Here is a 17,320-nt window from a genome sequence, read left to right on the forward strand (position 1 = left end):
TTTTCTCTCTGAAAATTGTCTTCTAAGAGCAGTTTTTCAAATTTGGAACTAATGTTTTAATTTATAATGGAATGTTTTATCACAGTATGACAGAGTGTATCTAAACAGTATTGTGTGGTTACAGTTAGCTCAACGATTCTGTAGATTGTCTGCTTTGTGTACTGTCCTCATTATTTTCTTCTTGACCGCAGATGTTTGAACAACTCTCTTCTGCTGTCATTTGCTTGTTTAGGAAATAGAAACAATATTTTTCACAGGCACATATCCCTTTACTCATCCATTTCTAATCTGATCCATAGAATTTCAGGTTGCCTGTTCTGCACCATCAATGCAGATAATCTAGTCTTTGTTGGTTTTGTTAATTCTCTCCTGGCATCCAAGACTATTTGCTTTCTTTTACTTTTACTCTGTCTTTATCTCCTTAACTGTCATTCATTCTCTTCCTTCTTCATTTTTTTTTAAACTCTTCCCTTGCTCTCTACCTCCCTTCCATTCATTAAAAATTCAATAGAGGAAAAAAACTAATGACCTCTGGGCTTCATGTAGCCCTCAGGGGTTTTGTTTGGTTGACACAATAGTTCACAAACTTCAGCCAACATTTTGAAATTTTCTTTGTAGGAAAGTTTTTGATTACAAATTCTTTTTAAGAAAAATATAGAGTTATTCAAATTTTCTCTTGTTCTTGTCTTAGTCTATAAGTTGTTTTTCAGTGAATTTCTTAGCTTCATCTCGGTTATTGACCACATTGTCATAAAGTCGTTTACGACATTCTCTTCTTATCTGTTTAATGTCTTTAGGGTCTATAGTGATAGAACCTCTCTTATTTCTGATATTGCTAATGTTTGGTTTCTCTCTTTTGTCTCCTTGATCAGACTTACTAGAAGTTTATCAATTTTATTAACTTTTGGTTTTGATTTTCTCTGTTGCTTGTCCATTTTCGGTTTCATTGATTTCTAGTCTTATCATTATTAGGGAGGTGGCTCTTTTAAGATATTTTTTCCTCCAGCATTGGCATCAACATATTTATGGGGATAATTTGCAATAACTCTCATTATATTCTTGGTGAATGCCTGAATTACTTGGTAGTGGCAAATTCATTGTTGTGCTTTTTACCCCCATTTATGTTTTAGCTGCTGCTATTATCTTTTTGCCAGAGGTTTTTGCGCACTTGAACTTATTACCCAGTCATTCAATTCTCAGTTTTTTAATTAAAATCGTATATATAGCTCAATATTCTTTATAAGGAGTGTTTTCTCTTTTTAAATATCTTAGCAGGTTGACAGTGTGTCACATCTGTGCTATGTGCTAAGTGTTTAATTTTCACAGTAATCCTATGAGGTGGGAATTCTACTTGACAGGATGAGAGCACTAAAGCTTAGAGAATCCTCATTTTCCAGATGAGGAAACTGAGGCCAAGAAAGTATATCAGTGGGGACTCATGGATGTAAGCAACAGAAACTCCAGTCTAACCTGGTTTAAGTAGAAAACAGAAGTTAACTAAAAATTTTACAGGTAGAGCTGACTTGAGGTGAGGATTGGTGCAGGGGACTCAGATAGTGTCCCCAGAACCTGCTTGCACACTTAGTTTCCCTTCTGGGATTGCTCCATTTTAGGACTCTTCATAGCGGTAAGATGACTACAGCAGTTCTCTCTCTCTAGTTACTTTCAGGTTCTATTCCGTTTATCTAATAACTGAAACAATAATTCTATTTGGGGGGAAATGATGTACTTAATCTCTTAAACCTAGGTCACAAGCTTCACCCTGTAACCTAGTTGGGGCCTTGACTGAGAGCTGGGGAGGTCTTGGCTCCTTGAAGAAAAAGTGATGCTGTTGCTGGAAGGGGAGTGGATGCTGGGTAGGGAAAACATTAATCCCTACTACAGCGAGAAGAGTAACTTGGCTGCCGAAGACATAGCTAATGAGAATGGAACCACTGTTTTAACCGAGGCAGCCTGATTCTAAGCTTTTATGCAGAAACTGTTAAACTCCACTGCCTCCTGTTTGACCATATTCAACTCTAGACTTAATCCTGGTTAGCATTTGTGTGTTACTCACTTTGAGTGCCATATGTAAATTCATTCATTAAGAAATTACCATGGGGTGCCTATTACTTGTGGTTCTTCTCTTGTGCTAGTTAACATTGCTAATTAAAAATCACACAGAATATCCTCTGAGACAGTTTTAATTTTTAGTAATTTAATGAAACATAGTTTTTGCTTTTTTTGTGATTTTGTGTGTAGGTGTCATTCACAAAAAAGAGAGAAGATAGATTTTAAGTTTTTCTTTATCTTGGTTCATTTATTTAATATTTCTTGAGGGTCTATTATGTGTCATGTACTGTACTAGGTTCTTAGGGGTAAAACAGAGATGGCCCCTGCTCTTATGGAATTTCCAATTTGGTGGGGAATACAAGGTGTTAATCAAGTCTGACGAGTATTGTGAAGGAGAGGTATGCTGCGTTGAGTGAAGACTGCAGACGATTGAGCTGAGCTCTGAAAGATAAATAAGAGTTAACTAGGCAAAGAGGAATGGGAACAGTATTCCAGGCTTCAGAAAAAAGCATGTGCAAAGGCTAGGTGGTGCGATTGTACGAGAGAGAGAAAGATCATACACACAAATACACACGCACACAAACATGTACAGGTGTTCACTGTGAATATAAGGAGCATAAAGTTAGTGATATCTGTATTCTTTCTTCTCCTTCTCCTGCATCAGAAAGACATATTCCTTTCCCAGACATCGTTCTTTCTAAGACACTCTTTTCTAAGCCTTGTCCCTTTGTGTACTCTTATCCTCTCCAGCCTCCTCGATGATCTTGGACGCTTACTCATCCTACATTGTGTAACATCTCAGTTGTTTCCTTTCTTTGTTTCAACACCTTAGTCCTTTCAGTCTCCTCGTCTTTGAAGACTTGACTGGCCCTCTCCGACTTTGCTTCTTCCCCTGGAGTTTCTTCCTCAGCACTTGGTGTAGGACTTCTGTTAGAACATCTGTAACATGTTTTGGCCACTTTTTATATTTTTGTCTTTCTATTTAAATTGAGTTTCAGGATATTAATATACTGATTCTCTCCCTACCCCTAGCATCTAGCACAGGGCATGACTCATGGTTAGTGTTCAGGAAATGTTCTTTGAATCATGTGTGGTAGGAATATTTCAATAATTTCACAAAACAGTAACCGATTGAGGGACTTTCATTTTTGCTGTTTCCAGATTATTGGCCCCTGGAGTTAGGAGCTATACCAGGTCCTTAATCAGAGACTTTGTTATTTCTGGACAGTTTTCTAATCTATATTCATGGTCAATTATTCTCTTTTGAGCCCTCCTTCAGAATATCAGCTGGAGCCTGATAGAGATCGTATGTTTTCTGTTCTTTGTGCAGGTTCCTATTTCCTTTTGTGGGCTATTTGAGCTGCGGGGATTAGGTAAATGTGGAAGATTTCTTCAGGGCCATTTTTGTCATTAAATATTCTTAATTAAACTTTTTATTTTGAAAAAAGCTTCAGACTTACAAAAATGTTGTGAGAGTGACGCAGTGAACTCAATAAACCGCTCATCTGCCTGGATTCACCCATTGTTGACACCGTCATTCTATCTTAATGAATCCAGTTTATCTCCCTATTAACTTATTCTTTATACCTCCTTGTCTTCATTTTAGTAGCTGTTCTAAGTTTACTGTGTACGGTTTTAACTTATCACAGTCTATCTCCAGTAATATACCATTTCACAGCGGGTGTAAGAACCTTCTAATAGATTTCCATTTCCCTCTCCGGTGCCTCCTGCTAGTCCTGTTACTCGCTTTACTTCTGCGGGTGCTGTCAACCCCGCAGTACGTTACTGTTTTGCTTTGGACAGTCACTTATCTTTTAAAGAGATTAAGATAATGAAACAAATTTATCCTTTTTGTTTACCCACGTTTTTTACCATGTTCGGTATTTGTTTTTCCTTTGTGTTGATCCAGATTTCCCCTGAAGAACTTACTTTAGCATTTCTTTAAGTGCAGGTCTGCTGGCAGTGAACTCCCTAAGCTTTTGTTCATCTGAAAACATTTTTCATCCCATTCTCCAAATAGCCCTCACAGCTCTTATCTGCCGACGACTGGGGGATTCCAGCCCAAGAGAAAAGACTTGCAGGTAGTAGGCTGGGGACTCCTGCCAGTGCAGCTGACTAATTCATTCAAAAGTTCTGCCCACGTACGTGGAGCTTTCATTCAACTTTCTGATCCATCACTCTCAAAATAAATGGACAAGCATTTGAGGAAAGCCTCTAAAATTAAAATTAGTGTCTAAGCAACTTATTAAATTGTCAAGCTTTGATGCACAGTTTTAAAAAGAAAAAAAAAGACTAAAAATGAGACGAGCACTATTTCACAGAAACTTGAAAAGAGCCAGGTAGCAACTTTCCTGAATGCAACTTAGAGCTCCTAACTGCACCAAACAGCCTCGGTGGCGACCAGTTTACACGTGAGCTGAATGAATCTGGTCTGAATGCCTCTGTTTGCACAGCGAAATTTAAAAAGAATGTGAGAAGGGCCTCTAAGCACTTCAAAAGGTTAACTGGGCAAAATTATCAAAGATCATCTTACATGAAATTATTAGTATTAGGAAAAACAGCCGTGACATTTAACTTATAGGAAATTGACCAGTAAAAGCATTAAAAATTAACCAACAGTCTGAGCAATCAGTTACACCGAATATTTTTAAAAAATTCAGTAACTTTTCCTGGGGAGAACACTGACCAAACGTCATTAGTAAGAGCCACGTTCACTTTTCTTAAACTGGATTAACAACTTAGATCAACATTAAACAAGGTACCCTCTCTCTAAAAGATCCGTTTTCCTGCCTTTCTCCACCTCTCCTATTCCATGAGATCATTTTCCTCTGTCTGCCTGTGCCTTCGGTCTACCAGTGACAGCTACCAGCGCTTAACTGCCTCTCTATTAGTTATCTGAGGAAAAAAAGCTAAATATGTCCTTATCCTTTGGGTTATTTCCTATTTTCCAAAACAAGTCAGCTGCAAAGATTAAGAAATCATGATGAACTTAAGAAGTAGAAAACACTGCTCTTGCCCTTAATAAAAAGAGAAAGCCAGGGGCCAGCCCCATGGTTGAATAGTTAAGTTCACACACTCCACTTCAGTGGCCCAGGGTTCACATAGAGACACATCATAGAGACACACATAGACTGCTAAAAGCCAAAGATAAAATCTTGAAAACAGCCAGAAAAAACACATCTGGAAACAATAAAAATGACTGCTGAGGAGAAAAAGTAACACCATCAACCCTGAATTCTATATCCATAAAGATACAGAATTCTTTAAGGATGAAGATGAATAAAGACTCGTTCAGATAAACAAAAACTGAGAATTTAGTACCAGCAGACCAATACTACAAGGAGTTCTAAAGGAAGTTCATCAGGTTGAAGGGTAATGATACTTGATGGAAGCTCAGATCTTCAGGAAATGGTAAATATGGGAGTAAAGAGATAAGATTACTTTTTTTCCCTCTTACCTTTTAAAAAATACATAACCGTTTAAAGAAAAAAGTATAATATTGTAGGGTTACATAAAATACAGAGGATAGCGAGTGATAAGTGGTTCCTATGTTACATGTGAAGGGGTACAATATTAACTCATGTAAACTGGTTAAAGTTAAGGGTATATATTGTAATCCCTAAAACAATCACTTAGCCACATAGTGCAAAGAGGTAGTATAGTTAAAAAGCCAATAGATAAAGTTTCTGAAAAAAACATTTGGTTAACCCAAAAGAATCAGGGAAAGAGGAAGAGAGACACACAGAAAACTTAGGGGGAAGGGAAGAAAACTTGGGGCTGGGGAGGGAGACTAATAAAATGGTAGCTTTAAATCAGGCACGTCAGTAATTAATTTAAGTGCAAATGAACTATTCATTCTAATTGAAAGATAGAGATTGTGTGTGTGTGTGTATCAAGACCCAACTACATGATATCTATAAGAGATATACTTTAAATGTGAAGACACAGGTTGACAGTAAATATGTAGAAAAAAGGATACTGTCTAAATAGTAAGTGTAATGAGGTTGGATTGTATTAATATTAGATCAAAATATTACCAGAAAAAGACAAAGAATCTTACTAGAGATATACAAAGGCATTTTATAATGTTAAAGGGTCACTTCGTTAGGAAGACTTTATGCCTGATAACAAAGTTTCAAAATACGTGAAGCAAACATTAATAGAACTGAAAGATAGACTTAAAATCCACAATCGTTGCATATTTGAACACCCTCTTTCAGCTGTTGCTAGAACTGGATGAACATCAGTAGACATAAAATAATGAAAATAATGTGCAATTTCTTTACTGAACACAAGGTGGCAAAGTAGTCAGAGTACGTGCAAAAATGGATCTATGGATTTGAATACAGTGAAATATGCCCTTATGACATGCCCTGTTCATATGTGAACGCACCTTTTTTCCTTCAGTAATTTTAGAGCCAGCAAAATAAACAGTGGTGATTAGTGAAGTAAATAGGAATTCTGCAGTGTAGTGGCGTAGTACTTGGCACGTGCATGATAGGCATTCAATACATTTTTGCTGAATGAATATAATATGGAGCTTTGGAGTTAAATCTGGGAATTATTTTTAAATCCAATTATAAAAATGCCACTTTTATTTATAGCAGTAGTTCCCAAACTTTTTGGTTTTAAGATCTCTTTACTCTGTGAGGACCCCAAAGAGCTTTTGTTTATCATGGTTATCTCTATTGAGGTTTACCTTTCAGAAATTAAAATTAAGAAATTTACAGAATATTTTAAAATTAATTTAAAAGTAAAAATAAACTGTTATAAATAGTACGTATTTTTATGAAAAGTAACTTTTCAAAACAAAAAAGTGAGAAAAGTGGCATTGTATTACATTTTGGCAAATATCTTTAATGTGTGGCTTAATAGATGACAATTGTATTTTCATGTCGCCTTCTGCATTTAATCTTATACACTCATGAAAGAATGAGATTTTTAAAAAGGCATATAACGTCTTAGTATTGCAATGAAAATGTTTCAGGCCTGGACCACCAAAAGAGTCTTTAGCTCCCTCAGGAGCCCCCAGACCATGCTTTGAGGCTCTCTGATTAACAAAATAGAACAAAGGAAAAATGAAAAATTATTATTAGTAGATGTGTGGCATGAAACATGGGGATGCAGTTCACTGCTTATTAGTGGGCTGTTAGGGTTTGTATGTATGGTTACCTAACCTGAAACATTGTGGAATCCTCATGTGGGAGACAGATTAATAGGTATAAAATGTCGCTTGGGTCTTACATTGTGCTGTCTCATGTAGAGCTAGGGGTTGAGAATAAGCTGGAGCATGCTGCAGTGCAGTTCTGAGTTCAGTTATGTGAGCCATGTGGTGTGATTCAGGTTCTCTAGGTGGGAAAAGGCTTTTGCTCTCCATAGGGAGTTGGAGTAGTGACTGAAAAAGAGCTCTGTGAAGTTGGAAGCTTCACACATTGCTGCTGAGAATGGAAAACAGTCTGGCAGTTCCTCAAAAGGTTAAACCTAGATTGCTGTATGACCCGGCAAATTCACTCCTGGGTATACACTCAAAAGAAATTGAAATATATGTCCACATGAAAACATGCATATGAATGTTCTTAGCAGCATTATTCATAGTAGCCAAAAAATGGAAACAACCTAAATGTCCGTGGACTGACACATGGATAAACAAAATATGGTATATCCATAAATGGAATATTATTCAGCTGTAAAAAGGAATGAGGTACTGATATATGCTACAACATGGATGAACCTTGAAAATATTATTCTAAGTGAAAGAAGGCAAACTTATACCACATATTGTATGATTCTATTTACATGGAATGCCCAATACATGCAAATCTAAAGAGACAGAAAGTACTTTATTGGTTACCTAGGGCTGGGGAGAGTGGGAGGAATGCTACCTAAAGAATGTTTCTGCATATTGTGAATTTGTAATATCTGTTGTGTGGTCAGTGGCTCCAAATAGGGACTCATAATTCTTAACGATATCAATATCAAAAACTCAGAAGGAGTTTCTCCCTTTTAAAGAACTAATGAGTTTCCTTTTTTTGTTGTTGTTGTTGTTTCTTTCCTTTGGTTACTTGTTAAGATCAGATAATGATACCACTGTTGCTAGTGTATCTTTTGGCCTTGGCTGCCAGGAAGTTCAGGGCTACATTTAATGCTCAATCATAGTAATTTTGTCAGCTAGGTTAGGCAACTGGTGTATTTTCTTTTCTTTTACACGTTTTGTTGTGGGTTTTTAAAATTTTTACACAGAAACATGCACAAAGTTAAAGTTAAGTATTTTACTGTAAAATGTGTATAGTCTTTATCAGTATCAATTGGGCTTTAAATTACAACACATGTAAAAAGTAGAAGTGAAAAACTAGAGGCAGTTTTTGCCAAGATGGAAAAGAGTTCTTTCTGTGCAAAATGGCAACATTAGTTTTCAGGTATAAAAATGATACTTGAACGATCCTTGAACTAAGCTTTTAAACAAGAACTCCTAGACGCTGGCTCTGTTCAAGCAGATGCTGAATGATGGTCTGTCTGTAGATCCTGCAGAGGTGAATCCTGTACTGGATGAGAGATCGATCAGACTAAACATTGCCTTTAGAGTTCTCCCAGACTTAGTACTATCATTCTGTGGTTGAATTGGCAGTATAAGTTTCTGAGAATACAAAGCGCTAAGTAGTAATTTTAAAGTGGGTAATTGTTTTCTAAGAACTTGAGAGCTCAGAGTTCCAGACATAACACAAAAGAGATAATTTAGTGTGAAGATATTAGAACAGGGACTACCAGTACATTGCCTAAAGAACTTAGTGTATCTGTTGCTCTAAATGTGTACTTTCAATTGCACTGCAGCTCTGCTACAATGAATTAACTATAAATGTACTGCTAAATATTGCTAGGGCGTTTAGAAAATGATGTATTTAAACATTACAGTATATGTTCCTGATAGACCTGTTGCATTTTAGTTTTAATAAGTTTCATTTTTTTTTTTTACCATTTTTTCTAGTTTCATTGAGATATAATTGGCACTTACATTGCATAAGTTTCGAGTCATAACGTTATGGTTTGGTGTGTGTATGTATTGTGAAATTAAATTGCTCTTCTGAACAGTATTAGTCAATCCTTTCCTTATATCTGCTCCTGGTTAGAGTTTAAATAACAAAATACAAAACAAAACAAAAAAGTATCAGCATAAAGGAGGGGATAGCTGGCTAGCTAGACCTCCTCCCTGAATCCCCCTCTGAAGGTCACCCATGTAAAGAATGTAAAAGCACCAGTTTTGCACCAATCAGGATTGGTGTTGTGAATCTATTCCTGCCCATTTTTGTTCTTAATGTTATTATTAGCATTTAGGTTTTGCAGAGTTTCTTAATAGCCTAGCATCAAATAGAGATTATGTGTGTGGATCCATAAATACTACTTATTTATATTTAATGGACAATGAGTTGTGCACATCTGCCACACCTGAGCAATTAGAGCTATAGGAAGAAGTTAATTGTGTCTTTGTGAAATTCAGAAAGTTGCAAAATTCGTTTCTAGAAACCGGGTGATAATTCCTAGGAGGCTAGAGGCTTGCACGTGAGAGATTGCTGTCTAAAGGCCACATATAGTACACATCAAATACAGTAAAGCATGAAGAAAAAGCGTAAGGTCAGCTTCTTTGCATTTGTTTTATTCTGCCACATTCAGGGGTCCAAGTTTTAGTTGTGGGAAAATGCTTTTGAAAAGGAAAAGAGGAAGGAGAGAAGAGTGTAGAAGAAAAAAAGGAAGAAAGAGCCTCTGGATCAGAGGAAATTCACCAGTTGCATTTTGGGGCTGAATTTAAGACTGATAATTGGCCAATTAGTGTGGTTGGATGTAACATTTCATGTGCTGAGACACCAGCAGTGTTAATTTCTTAATGTGAAGGTTTTTATAGGCATTCTTAGTTGTGTTCATTTGAAGAGGATGTGAAGTTCTTCAAGTCTGGAGTGATCCTGGTCGTCGAAAAGGAAGGTGAGATTCTGAGAAGATAAGGGCCAGTCCAAAGCGTGGGGAGGCAGCAGAGAACACATGTGGGACGTTTCAGGTGTTCTGTGCTGGTCACAGATAGCTGTGAAAACCACCTAGTTATCTTTCTGCTGGTTGCCGAAACACATGAAACTCTGTCACAGAAGGTTAGACAGTCGTATGTTGTAGATTTCATGTTCTTGAGAAGCTCTAGAACTCTTGTCAGGGTTTGGTTGCAGAGAGTTTGGAAGGCATTCTTTGTCTTAAAAAGCCTATTGGGAGTAATTCTGATCCTGAGCATACCTCTGCCGTTTGTGGTCTCTGGATTTTGGAGTGTTAAACAACAGGAAGCATACTTTCAAATTTGGTGGGGGAAGGTGTGTGGGGAAGGAGAAGGGGGGAACTCACCAGTTTTTTCTCAGACTTATTTGGAGGACTGCTGAAAGAGAGATTTTGTGAATTGACTTCTTTTTGTTTCCTAAGTTGCCTTTAAGCGATTTTATAAAGAAATCTGGACTGGTTGGCTATTTTCTGGAATTAAAATGGTGGGAAAACTGCAGTACCTTTCTTGGGTCTGAAATACAACCTCTTCCTTCCTTCCGAGATTACTGTATGGGGTGAACCTTTCAAGTTATCTGAGGTTATTTAAATTCATGAAGGCATCACATAGAGAAGGAATAGTCTTGGATATAAGAAAGACAGTTGTTCCCATTGCACTCTTGAGGCGCCTACGGGTAGCTTGGTCTACCATATAGTTCTCAAGTAAAGGATTAAAAAGCAACTCACTTCCTTGGGAAGGCTATTCATTGAACTATTCTCCTCTATTCGTTGTTCCCTATTCCTTTTTCTTAAAGATAAAAATGTTGTTAAATATATGAACAAATGAAATAAATGTTTTAGGAAGGTAAAAGGATTCTTAAGATCTAAACAATAATCTTTGTCCCTTGGGCAACTGCAGAAAAGAATTGTGCTTGCTTCCACAGAGCGTGCCTCAGTGGCCCAGTCACCTTGCTCAGCCTTTGCTGAGATGATCAGACACGTGGATGAGAGCTCTGTTCTTTTTCATCAGATTCTCCTACCCGGAAGGTAGAGGATGATGGAATGGAAGTATTAGGGAGGGAGCGAGGGGAGGAGGATGAGAGAGAGAACTTTTAAAAATTATATGCAGTGTTTCATTATTTCTTTGCATTGGGAGGCAGTTCTCTACAGGTCTTTTACATATCTGCACATCTTGTGAGAAGAGGCACTTTGCTCTGGATGTCTTTTCAGGGATGTTTGTGTAGAGAACAACCTTGGATGGTAGAGGTAGTGTCTCCCTCTAGAGCGAAGGACAGGTTTCCTTAGTGTTCAGTATAATAAAGGTAATGTCTCCCTCCAGAACAAAGGGCAGGCGTACTTACTGCCCATTATAAAAAATTCGAGTTTCCTAAGCTCAGGGTTCCTGTCCTGTCATGCAGCACATTGAGTGTATAGGCATTATCTTCACGTAGCTCTGTGGGAATTGAGGTTCAGGAAACTGATGCAAGTGCTAAGATTCTAGCTACTGCTATTGATGTGTGTACTAAATTGTCCTTTGTCTCTGACCTAGGAGTGTCCTATTTTCTGCAAGGACCCATGAAACTGGCAGGCTGACTTGTTAGCTTGCAAGTATGGTGAAATCTCAGACCCTTTATATTCTTAATACTTTGGAGTAATAATGATTTGTTAAGTAGGGTGTATTGGAAAGATTTATTGGAACTTATATTTCTAGTTTGTACAGCTTTTAAGAAGCTCATTTAGGATATTTTTTCTTCTTGCTTTGATATAGGGTTTGTTTATAATGTCAGCCCATATATGGAGTATCATCCTGGTGGAGAAGATGAACTCATGAGAGCAGCCGGATCAGATGGTACTGACCTTTTTGATCAGGTAAGATGCTGAAAGTAATCCTGGCATTATAATGGAAGAGTGCTCTTAGATTTAGCACTGTGACAGTTGTAGAAAAAAAGAAAATAGTTGCATAAATTTCAGATGTGTTGGCTTGAATTTTGAAGTGTGGGAAGGTGCTCGTGAGTAACAACTGTTCCTTTAATTTGCCTTTGAATGATTTACTAAAATTTAAATATGGTTTCAAATCTGTGTCTAGGAGTCTGCTCTTAAGTGCTTGCTGCCGCCTCCTCTGCTGGCAGTTGTTTACTCAGTTTTGATCAATTTTGATAATGATGATGATTGACTTATGAGAGGCAGTGACGATTAGAGGAAAGAACAAGTCACTTAACTTCTTGGCTCTTAGTCTTTTCTCGTTTGGAGACTGTTACATGGTCGGCATGTCTTGCTATGCTGAATCTGCTAGAGTAGTAGCCGAGATTCTGTGTGTATATGTCAATAGATATTTAAATTAGTCATTTTCCCCCTTATATTTACTAAAACAAACATTAGCTCTTATACTATTTAAAAGTCATGTCGAATATATTAATTACTGTCAATTGGCTGAACTGTTATTTTGAACAACAATCTTGGGAAGAATAGAAGTTTGCTTTTGTCTCACATATGCTTTATTTTGTATTTTAATGATAATTAACTGTGTTACGGTACTGGGGTTTTACCATTCGAGATACCTGAATCAGATTGGGTTATTTTTGGAGTTGTCTTCTAAACAAATATGATTTGATTTCTGTTTTTCCTAGCTTCTCATCCATTTTAGGATTTATTTTTTGACCAAGTTACTAAAAATGTAGTTTGTTTGCTATTTAAATGTACTTAGATGCATCTGCTTAAATAGTAGAATGCCATTTGCTGTTAATGTTCTTCATGGGTTGGAGAAAAGTCAGGTTGGCCCACTGGTCATAATAGCATGTCTTGCTGACTTAAGGCAAATTCCCATTGTCATTTGGCATTTGTTATTGTCTAGCAATACAAGCCAAATAGAAAAGTTTGGGAACATTTGTCTGAAAACTTGTCTGCCATACTTCCTCTTCCATCTGTCCTGTAACCTCTCCATGCTGAATGTATTCTTCCACAAGAAGAATTGCCAGTAAATTCTCGTCCTATTTGTATTCCTCAGTGTAGTGAGGTTACATAGACCTTATTTAAGTAACCTTGTGTTTGGGGAAGTCAGAAGAACTGCTGTGTTAAGCTCTTTAGCAGTTTAAACAATACTTCAGTTACCAGATTGCTGCATTCCCCTTGGCTTTCATAAGACCAGTAATGTTTATTTATGACTTTTACTCACCACAGAAGTAAACAACTTTATATTCTAGAAACTGTAGTGAAGCTTCTTATATCTTTAAATATTTAAGAATTTATTTGTGCCTAGTACAGTCATGAGCTGCTTAATGATGGGGGTATGTTCTGAGAAATGCATTGTTAGGCGATTTCATCGTTGTGTGAACATCATAGAGTGAACTCACACAAACCTAGATGGTCCAGCCTACTACACACCGAGGCTGTATGGCACTAACCTGATGGGACGACCGTTGTATATGTGATGTGTCATTGACTGAAACGTCATTATGTGCGCATGCCTGTATTTGAGTCGTGTAGAGAATATTAAGTAGTTTCTTTATTGTCACATTTCTGTCTCTAGTTTTGATCCCACTCCTGACCTCTTGTTTCGTATCTCCAAATGCTTGATGGGCAATTTGATAACCTGTTGGCACTTCAACACAGCGTGCCCTCAAATAATATCAACTTGTCTTCTTCCCCTTTTTTCCCCCGTTTCCTATTTCTGGTAGTGGGACTTGAAGCCACTTGAGTAATCTTTGCCTTCTCTCGTTGTGGCCCAGCATCCAGTCACTGTTGAATCCTGTGATACTGTCTTTAAACATTGCACCCTTCGCTCTTCCCACTGCCTTAGATCAAGTCGTCATCACCCTCTCCAGCCCTATTTTTATACCGTCGTGAGATCTTTCCCTTCAGTACCAATTTAGCTAAGGTCAGAGCTAGATTAGTACTTAAAGAGTCGTCTTAGCACCTTGCTCTGCAGCTTTCAGAGGCTCTCCAGTGATGGTGCAATAAATGTAAAGTCATTAGCCTGGCATTGGAGGCCCTAAAAAGACTGTATCAAGGTGAATATTCTCAACATGCATCTTACTTTGAGGAAACTGAAGTTCTTTGAGCAAATCGCCAGGTCTCTGATGGATAAACCCCATACCTTTACCTCCTTGAATATCTTTCTGCTTTGGCTCTCTGTTAACACTCTGCCCAACCGTGTATCCCCAGAGATGCTGCTGTACACATTATTGAGTGCTCCATAAATACTTGCTAAAAGAAATTTCAATTTATAATAATAAATGAGTGCCCATTTAGAATTATATATATATTTTTTACATATTTGCTATTTTACTGTATATTTATTTACTTAGGAACATACGTCAAGATTCTAATATCAGAATTATTTGACCTGATTATTTTAGTGATTATATAGTATTTTATTGAATAACATATGATTTTCCTCTATGGGTCTTTTACAAGTGGACATTAAGGTTGTTTCCAGTATTTTGCTAGTATAAAGAGTACTGTGATGAGCGTCCTGGTACCTGCATCTTTGTGTACACCCAAGTATTTTCTCAGGTAAATTCCTGAAGTGCTGAGTGAAAGAGCTGCGTGTTTTAAGGCTTTTAATGTAGGTTGAGAAGGTGCCCTCCAGAAAGTTTGTTTAAATTTAATTTTCACCAGTAAGTCTTACAACAAATACTCTTGGTTGTTTTCCTTGAAGTGACAGTCTCATTTCGGTCATTTTCACGAAAATGTCTATCAGCTACCCAAGTCTGAATAACCAGTTTGTTTATCAGTCATTGTTTTTCTTTTACAGATATAAACGCACCTTTCAAGAAAAAAGCTCAGTTCAGTTTGCAAGTCAGACAATTGTCTAAGTGTTTTTCCTCAGGGAGACCGTCTTACTGTGCAGCAGCAGTGTTTTTGAGAATTTCTTGTTTTGTCACACAGAATATAAAAAAGACCTATAGTCAAGGGTTGAGATTTAAGAAAATTAACGAATTTTTCTACTTCGTGAAGGATGTTCTTAAATGAAACCAACTCCCCCACCCCCTTAGGGCTGTGGTGGTGAAGAATATAAAGATTGAAAGCACGGCCTGGATTAGTTCTAGGAATCAAGCGCTCTTACCCACCATTGCTTTTTTGATATCTGTGAGAATGTCAACACAATTTCAAGGCAAATGACATCTCAGTATTATTATGAAATGAAATGAGACCTCTTGGATATCTGAAAGGGTGTCAGGACCCTCCAGAGGTCTGTAGACAACACTTTGAGAACTTTGTCCTAAGCAGTCGCTGTGTACGCTGCTTTCTGTCACTCCCTTGTTGGCTAATTGAGTCTGCTTCTTAGCTTTCCAGAGCAGTGTAGCAATGTTTAGTTTTGCTCAGGATAAAATTAGAGCATCTCATGGAGTTAGAGTCACGTTGCTTTTCTGTCATTTGTCCCCCATTTCAGGTTCATCGGTGGGTCAATTATGAGTCCATGCTAAAGGAGTGCCTGGTTGGCAGAATGGCGGTTAAACCTGCTGCTCCTAAAGGTAGGTGGGGCCAGCGCTAAGCTGGCATCGATGTGTGACACGCTTGTACTTTTTTTAACTTGTATTTCAACAGATAGATTTAAATAAATGATTATATCGTTTCCCTTTTCACTGGCCCCCTGGTCTAGCCACTGTAAAGGTTTGCTTTAGTTCTGCTTTAGGATGAAACAATGACTTCATCTGAAAATCTTGACGTGTTTTGAGGGAACATTCATAGTGTGAAGAATAAGCATTATGGGAGTGGAATAACTTTATTTACTCCTTATTTAGTTTTCATTCATCTTTTATTCCGTTGTTACACAGGTTAGCTAGAACACTTGGTTAGAGTTGACTTTTATACTAGTTTTCTAGAATTTAATTTTCTGAATATGTAACATATTCACGTGACTCAAAAATCAGAAAATATAAAAAGTTAGTGACATTTTCCCTCTCATCTTTGTCTCCCATTTGCCTCGAACCTTCCTGCTCCTTGCCTCTTTGCCATAGAAACCCATATTCTAGTTTTAAACTACTTTAAAAATACAACCGTTTCTTTCGCTTACCTTCTGACCTGGGGCTCTGCAGTCTGCGTGGTGCTGATCTTCTCTTTACCACCTCGGCTGCCTGCAGAAGAGCACCCTTTGAAAATTTTAGACATGCAATAGGCGGAGCGGGACTACTTTGCTTAATCCTTTCCAGTAGAAGGAATGGTAGTTGTTTCTTTTGAGTAACTCTTGACTTTCACCACCCAGGTTGGGAATAAATTGGCTTGTTCAGCCCGAGTCTTCTACTATTTATTTAGTTCAGTGAGTTTTGTAGTTCAAGGCCTTATTGCCAGAGGCCTCTATCGGCAGTGTGGAAGTAGTACAGGCATACCTAGCTTTGAACCCTAGCTCCATGGCTTATTGGCTGTGCACTCTTTGGGCCAGTTTCTATCTCTGAGCCTCAGTTTTTTAATCTGTACAATGCTTCATAGGGCTAAGAATTAACATAAGTAAAGTTCCTTGCACAGGGAGTATAGTAAATGCTCAGAAAGGATTATTTCTTTTTCTTTCTTTTACTATAAAACAAATAATCAATATGTATATATACCAAAAGCAAAGTACTTTGAACTTTAGTGTCTGCACATTCTTCCAAATCAGTTTTCTTTTGTCAGCCAGTCCCTTTCTCCTCTTAATTGGCTCCTAAATTCACTGATTGATTGCCAGCAGAAATAATATGATCTTAACTAAAATTTCTAAATGGCTAATTTAACCTCATCATGAACGTTATGTTTCTTATTTGTACAATCTGGTACAAAGGTCACATGTTCTTCTGTGATACCGTTCAGGGTAATCAGAATGTATGCCAGGCTCCTTAGGCTTGTGTTCCATAGGAGACATCAAATTAGTAGAAGGACTTTTCTGGTTTCCTTCCTCCCTTCCTGGAAATGAAAGACAGATAATCCTCAAAATGCTTCAACAAATACAACAAACATTATTTAAAATGAGCAGATTAGTTCACAAGGAAATCCCCAGATATCCAAATGAAAAGGGAGTTGAGCAGATAGAAGCAGCAGCCTGGAGTGATAAGCCAGCTCTGAAGTCTTTGTTTCCCCCAAGCACTTATCTAGATACTGGGAACTTAAGAGCCACATAAGAATTGTAAATAGTCACACAGGGGCCGGAAAACCAGATCTTGGGTCTGTAAAGACAGGAGTTGGAACTGAGATCCCTGCCTATGGCTTGGACTCTTGAAGGTGATCAGTGAAATGGGAAAGCTTGAAAAAAATCTGTTGAACAACAAAGGGAGATGTCAGGGTATCTTGTATG

At 37.6% G+C, this 17,320-nt stretch overlaps 1 protein-coding gene across 4 annotated transcripts in view; it reads left to right on the forward strand.

Annotated features, from left to right (window-relative positions):
• Nucleotides 1-17,320, forward strand: part of CYB5R4 (cytochrome b5 reductase 4) — a 90,311-nt gene that overhangs the window by 14,770 nt on the left and 58,221 nt on the right. For all 4 annotated transcript variants that reach the window (XM_070496204.1, XM_014838070.3, XM_070496205.1 and 1 more), the window contains exons 3-4: nt 11,825-11,925; nt 15,449-15,530. In XM_070496204.1, the coding sequence (XP_070352305.1) occupies nt 11,825-11,925; nt 15,449-15,530 (183 nt within the window). The remainder of the gene's footprint in view (nt 1-11,824; nt 11,926-15,448; nt 15,531-17,320) is intronic.

The sequence above is a fragment of the Equus asinus genome, chromosome 24, assembly GCF_041296235.1.
Source record: "Equus asinus isolate D_3611 breed Donkey chromosome 24, EquAss-T2T_v2, whole genome shotgun sequence".
Lineage (NCBI taxonomy): Eukaryota > Metazoa > Chordata > Mammalia > Perissodactyla > Equidae > Equus > Equus asinus.